The sequence below is a fragment of the Tyto alba genome, unplaced genomic scaffold (genome assembly GCF_018691265.1).
Source record: "Tyto alba isolate M040663 unplaced genomic scaffold, T.alba_DEE_v4.0 Super-Scaffold_6, whole genome shotgun sequence".
NCBI classification, from domain to species: domain Eukaryota; kingdom Metazoa; phylum Chordata; class Aves; order Strigiformes; family Tytonidae; genus Tyto; species Tyto alba.
In genome coordinates, this window is record NW_024881327.1 from 30,329,595 (window position 1) to 30,336,492 (window position 6,898).

The 6,898-nt window shown below is 35.7% G+C and overlaps 1 protein-coding gene across 2 annotated transcripts in view; it reads left to right on the top strand.

Annotated features, from left to right (window-relative positions):
- The window catches only part of PDS5A (PDS5 cohesin associated factor A), an 86,198-nt gene extending 79,575 nt beyond the window's left edge, over nucleotides 1-6,623 (top strand). The window contains exons 31-34 of one of the 2 annotated variants that reach the window (XM_032999286.2): nucleotides 597-702; nucleotides 3,236-3,585; nucleotides 4,683-4,833; nucleotides 5,419-6,623. In XM_032999286.2, the coding sequence (XP_032855177.2) occupies nucleotides 597-702; nucleotides 3,236-3,585; nucleotides 4,683-4,833; nucleotides 5,419-5,454 (643 nt within the window). In that variant the 3' untranslated portion in view covers nucleotides 5,455-6,623. The remainder of the gene's footprint in view (nucleotides 1-596; nucleotides 703-3,235; nucleotides 3,586-4,682; nucleotides 4,834-5,418) is intronic. The other variant, XM_032999288.2, reaches the window with a different exon arrangement.
- The last annotated feature ends 275 nt before the right edge of the window (nucleotides 6,624-6,898 follow it).

Sequence of the window (6,898 nt, forward strand, 5' to 3'; positions counted from 1 at the left end):
CTAAGATAAAGGGTTAAAGAAAGTCAACTCTAGTTGCTATATTTCATGAGGCCAAAGGGAAATATAACTCAGTTTGGAATTTGTTCTGTAAGTGTGCATGATATATGCTGTAATAATACTGAATTTTTAAAACTATTTTGTTTTTAGAAGTATTGTATGTGTAAATTAACTTGAAGTTTGAGCACTGCTGGTCTTAATTTTTCTTCACAACCTTTTCCAGTATTGGCTTTTTCTATTTGGAAAAAGAGCACAGCCTCATATAGAACATTGGTCTTAAATTTGCAAAAAGAATTATATGGCATTGTGTCTGAGATAAAGGATTTGGCTCACTACTAGCCAATCCATTTCAGACCTTTCCCAGTTCTGGGAAAGAAAATGTAAGTGTGGACTCGGGCAAATTCAACTCATTTTAAGCTAATTTAGCCTGTCTGCATTGTTTTGGACTTGTTTTTGTTTGTTTGGGGTTTTTTTGTTTGTTTTGGGTTTTTTTTTGTTTGTTTTGGTTTGGTTTTGTTTGTTTGTTTGTTTTTTAAATAACTGCAAACATTTTTGTTCTGTATATTTTGGTTTTATTTTGTCTTCAATCATGCTACCAGGGAACAAAGTTCAGATATATCAGAAACTGGGGTCAGCGAAAATGATGAAAATCCCGTGAGGATTATTTCAGTCACACCAGCAAAGACAGAGCCTGTGAAAAACAAGGTATGTCTGGGGATTTGTGGACTGTATCTCTATAATTAGCTTGGCATTGGGGGTTTATTCAGTACATATCACTGCAGGTAGCCTCTGGATAACTGGTAATGTCCAATTCCATTTCATGTAGTTATATTACTTTTCTAGACGAATAGAAGACCCTTTATTTTCAAAACTACTATTTATCCAGAGTAATTAATAGAGCTCATGTGCTCAAAAATAGCACGGGCAAATCAGAAGGGACTTATTTCTTTTTTCTAAAATTCCAAAAGATTGCCACCTTTGCTCTATGTTTTCCACTATTAATAAATAACAGTAAGGCTGTGATTCAGAGTGAAAGTTGAGCTTTAACTGAAGATATTGCCAAGAAAATTACAAGTGGTCCTCTAGCATAAAATAAACATCTAGCTTTTGGATTGTGTCACAACTAAAATATTATTTAAACTTTGAGGATTTTTAATGCTTTCCCCTCCTCTTCCATTAGAGAGAGAAGGCTATACCTAAATCATAAAGATTTTTTAACTTACAAAACCTACAGTTGCATGGCATTTAGCAAAGGTAGACGTGAAGTTCTGCACCTGGGCTAGATTAGACTCAGGCAGCAGTACGACACGCTGGGATCTGCCTGGCGGGGGTTATAGGTTGGCTGGGAGGGACCTGGGGGACCGTCCCAGTGGACAAGTGCTGGAACGTGAGGCAGCAGTGAGGGCAGGCTGGGTCCTGGGCTGCATCAGCAAGAGGACAGCCAGCAGATTGAGGGATGTGATTGTCCCCCACCCTATTTGGCATTCATTAGGCCACACCTGGAAGACTGTATCCAGAATTCTGTGTCCTCCCCAGTTCAACACAGATACTGAAAACTGGAGAGAGCTTTGTAGAGGACCACTAAGCTAATAAAGGCTTGGAGAAGTTGTTGTATGTAGAGAGGTTGAAAGAGTTGGATTGGTTTAGCCTAGAGAAGGGGAGTCTTGGGGGGTTCTAATCAGCCTTTCAATATCTAAAATGATGAAAGTACCCTCAAGGCTGCATGGTCTTGTCAAGGGCCCTGGATAACCCCTGAAGCCTTGATTTCAACAGAAGGTTTGACCAGATGATTTCTAGAGGTCACTTCCAACCTAGATGATTCTGTGATTTGAAAATCAAAATAGATTTTTTACTAATGTAGGGATACCTAGATGGTTTGTGCTGTACCCATTTTAAGAAGTTAAATATCTACTCATTCTTTTTTGATTAGATGAAATCAGAGTGATAGGCATTTTGGATTTGTATCATCACATAGTAAAGTTAGTTTTTTCTTAATCTTGTAAATAATATCCACATGATATTCACACATGTGAACTAATGAAGAAGAAAAAAAATCTTTCCCAAATTTCAACATTGGTTCATTTTTTTTGGTTATTTTTCCCCAAAATAGGGTTCTTCTGAAAAGTTAGATAAATTAGACAAAGCATTTATGGAATAAATCTCTAGACATGCTTTCTAGGTTCTTGAAACCTGGCTTTAGTTGAAATTTTCAGAGTGGTTATCTTTAAACTTCTTATGATTAATAGTTATAAATGTCTGCTAGGAAGCTGCTAGAACAGTAATGAAGATTACAGATACCACCTGACTTTTTTAAACATTTAAGAAATAATGGTAGGATATTTAACAGAAAAAGTCCTTGGTTCAGAGACAGAATTTATGATGGTGGGTGGCCTTGGTTTGTTTGAAATTGCTAAGTCATCCCAGCCGTACTTCTTCAGCACTCTTTTTTCTGCCCCTCCTCCGAACTGTTTCAGAAGCCAGTGTCCAAATGAAGGTCTAGCATCCAGTTGCTTTCTCTTTGTTTCCATATGAATACTTTTCTGTATAGAGACCTGCATTGCCACCACCCTTTGTTTCACATATACAGACACTGCTTCATGAAGTTTAATCACTTCCATTACCTTGTTCAGTGTATTGAGAAAAACATGCATGTAGGCTGTACCTATGCAGATATGACAAAGAATTAACAAAGACAGCAAGTTCCATTTGTGACTAGGTCCTACTCCCTTTATTCCCTGTAAGCCTTGTGTTTTTTTCTTTTTACTGGCATATAGGGTTTTATTAATCTGTATCTCTACCAAAGGTTGGTCTCAAAATTTGTGCATATTGAAATAAATATTTGCTCTACTGGAATCGTTACCCTTGCTTCTCAGTTCTCTCCTGTCAGTTGGCACCTCTCTTGCTAGTTGGCAAAGAGGCAGTAAAAGGAGCTTGTCCAGAAAAACCATCATGGGAGGAGCTGAGATTATTACTCTTGATGTAATTTCACTTTCAGGCAACTGAAAGATACATTGGGTGCAGGTGTTAACATTACAAACAGTGTAGAAAATCTTTTCGCAAGGTTTATGTCCGAAATCCCATTTAATAAAACTTTTTACCAGGTCTAGGACCACGTGATGTGGTTTTATAAGAACACTTACTGGTTTATAAACTCATGTTTCTGTCAGAGGAAGGTAACAATTTGAGTTTGCCGATAAGAATCTGTTTTTCCTTCACATTCATGATTTGTATTTTCTAGGAGATTAATTCTGATCAGGCTACACAAGGAAACAGCACTGAACGTGGGAAAAAAAGAACAGCAACAGCATCTGGAACTGAGAATATTCAAAAACCAGAAGAAAAAAATGTAGATGAAACAGGACCATCACTCGCAGCAAAAACCAGGAGAGGGCGTCCAGCCAAACCTGAACCTCAGGGTACCACTACAAAAAATGAGGAAACAAATAAACCACCTGTCAGGGGAAGGAAAAGGGCAGCAGTGAGTCAAGAAAGTCCAGGGAGTTTAGAGGCAGGTAATGCCAAAGCACCAAAACAGCAAGACACAGCAAAAAAGCCAGCAGCAGCACAGAGACAAATTGATCTACAAAGGTAAAAATAAAGAAATAATAAAATTCATGGATGGGGTGGACCTTTCTTGTCTCAAGATAGACCCTGAATTTACAATTATGGCAGATCTAGCCTAGTTAAAGGGCACAACTAAGCCACCATGATTTATAAACACCATCATCCAACATGCATTGTATCGCGTTATATTTTTCAAAGTAAATACCAGGGCAGCTGGAATTGGAGACGTGAATTTGTTTGGTCAGAATAGGATAATCTAACCTGTTTTCACCAAATTTTATTTTTTGTCTGTTGCATCCTGGTTCCCCTTACAGCATTGCTATGTAAAAGAAATGAGAGTTGAGGGTGTTCCAGTGCATTCTTTAGCACCAGGTACACAGGAATTCAGGTGCTCTGCTTTGCTTCAGTTCAGTCATGACAAAGGCTTGAAAACTGACCATCTTCTATGAACAGAACAGATTGTAATTCTACCTGTAATTCTTTTCTGATATTTTGGGTCTGTACTTGTTTAATACTAGCAATATTTTAATACATACTTTAAGTAAATCAAAAGCAGAATTTGGAACTGTGTATACTACAAAACAGCTCTTGGATGATAATTTATACACATATATTCTAGTGTTTAAATGTGTTAATTTGATTTCCCGTAGAAACGAACCACAAATGCACATAAACACTGAGAAATTTGTTTAGCTGAATCTGATGCAACAGTAATTTTAATGCAAAAGTGTCCGAAGTCATAGGGCAATAAGATAAGGTCAGCAAACCAGTGTGCTGGAAGAAATCACAAATTAATCTAAAGGAAGAAAGACTCATTGGAATGGTTCTTTCTAGAGATTTTCTAAATTGAAGATTTTGCAGAGAACCTCAGTCAGAAAGAATTACCTTTTCCTCTTACAGCAAGGCTCATACACTACCAAATTGTCCAGTCTTTCAAGAGAATAATATTTGTGTACTGCCTTGCAATGCTTGTTACGTACATCAGATTTCTTTAAGTCTTCATAACACATTGCACTATCTATAGCCTTTAATAAGCCACCTGTATCAGATAGCTTCTTTAAGATATGTAATACCTCAGTGTTTTTTGGAAAAAATACCAAAACATTGTTAACGTTTTTCAGAAGCCAGGTGCTTGGAAGTGATGGAGATTCACTGTTGGAGATAGACTCAAGTCCAGAATGTTCCCAGAATGCAATGGATCTTTTTAAGGGCTGTGGGAGCAGCCAGGAAGATACTGAGGATGCAGAGATAGCAGAGGGAGGCTTCCTTAAGGTGTAACAGGAATCTTATTTAGGACAATTCTGTGGTTTTTATTGTAGCTTATACAGTAAGGAATCAAAGAAATTTGTCTTCTAGAAAAATTTATGTAAAAATAGCTGTGTCCGATAGGTTGGTTTTGTTTTGTTTTATTTTAAGTAGACATGTACAAGTTACTGTAAATATTGGAAAAACATTTGAAATAGTGCTTGTTCTTGAGTAAGACAGGCTATTTTTATAAACCTGGGTAATTAAATACATTATTTAGAACAAGTTACCATTCCTGTTCTCTGATTCCAGTGAAAGCTATGGATATGTATTTCTGTTTATGCTGAAAAAACATTACTCAGTTATAGAATTACTACTACTCAACTTGTGTATTTCCATGTTTATCAGGAAGTTGTGCCATACAATAAGGAAATTCAGTTATATTCAATTAATTATGTAACCATTGAGAAGATACAAGATGGAGTTGGAAGAAACACAGTGTAGTGTAAAAGCTAAAATGTAAATGATATCGGTAGGATTTTGATTCAGAATCAATTGTAATTTCCATGTCCTTACAATTAACTTTTATTTCCTTTTCTCCCCCCAAAAAAGGTAAAAAGAAAACTTGCTCGAAAAGGGAGGAAATGAAGGCCAAATAAAGGCATGCTCCAAGCTTCTGCAAAAACTAGGATTCAGAAATTTCCTGTACAGGAACTGAAATTACTTCAAAACTCACAGCTTTCAGCTCTGAAACCAGAAGGAAAACTATGCTTCCCTTTCACATGAAAATTAATCCTTCTCAATGGAAATGTAAAGCAGAAACTCTTGAGAAAGAGGCTAAAAGCATCTGTACTTATTTCCCCAGAGACTTTTTTTATGAAAAGTCAATAATTAAGCAAATTGCTTAACACTTGGTTCCAGTTCCTGCATTCTGGAGTTTAAAAGTGTATTTACACCATTAATTTTCATGCTGCATTTTTTTTTAAAGGAAGTCAGAGGAGGTCCTTACACTGACATTGAAAATTCATGATCCTAGAGCCAGGTATTCCCATGTTTCACAGAAAAAGTAGAAGTCTACTGAATGGATTTTAAACAAGACTATAGGAAAAAAAAAAATCACAAAAAATTTTTTTGCTTTACTTTTGAAGACTGTTTTATGTATAATTCTTTCTGCCTGCCTACTTTTCTGCAAAAATAAGATGTACAGATTTCAGTTCCCTGCTATGAAAAGTCATGTGGTGGCAATTTTATAAATGTTGCTTTCTGATTTTTATCAGAGTGGGAAAGTAATCACTTAAAATTATTATTAATTCGCAAGTAGACATTTCATTTTTTAATTTACCCTCCATTTTAGTTTAATATAATTTGCAATAAATGTACATATTGATGTTTGTTTTATAAAAACATATATCACTTTTAAGTGTTTTTACTCCTGCGGTTCTGTTGAAATATTCTAAATTTTAAAGGAGTAAAGACAGTCCAGCATTTGATTTTATAATGTTTGTCACCAGATTTTTATTATTGATGTAAAGAAAAAAAAAAAATCAATTTTTAAAAATAGTTGGACTTTGGCAGCTTTGTAAGGAAAGTTGGAAATGTTTAGGATTGCTCTCAATTTTAAGCATTGTGCTGATTGGAAGTAAGTCTGTTTTGCATTTTGTCTTCCTGTCCAGGCTCATTTTTTAATGTTTATTTTAGAAGATTGTTGCATCAATATTATGTTTCCTGGCATTGTTCAGCATAGATACAGTGTACACTTTTATGTACACATGATCATATTTAAGTTTGTTGCATAAAATAAACGCTTCTAGGTGTCATGTGGCATGTGGCAGTCTTTTTTTATTTTTTTTTATTATTTTTTTTTATTTAATTTTCTTTCACAGAAAACTACTTGCTATATCTGTGCATGGTCTTGGATGTTCATAGAAATACTGTATTGAGCAAAGAAGTTGTAATGCAGACAGTTGCGTAGTTTAAAGGATAGGGGGGTTTAGGTGAAGTCACAGTGCTTTATCTTGTAAATTTGTATGGGAAGAAGGGGCTTGGTGTGCAGAGGGACAGTTGGAACAGTTCCTTTTGTTTCCCCATGCTT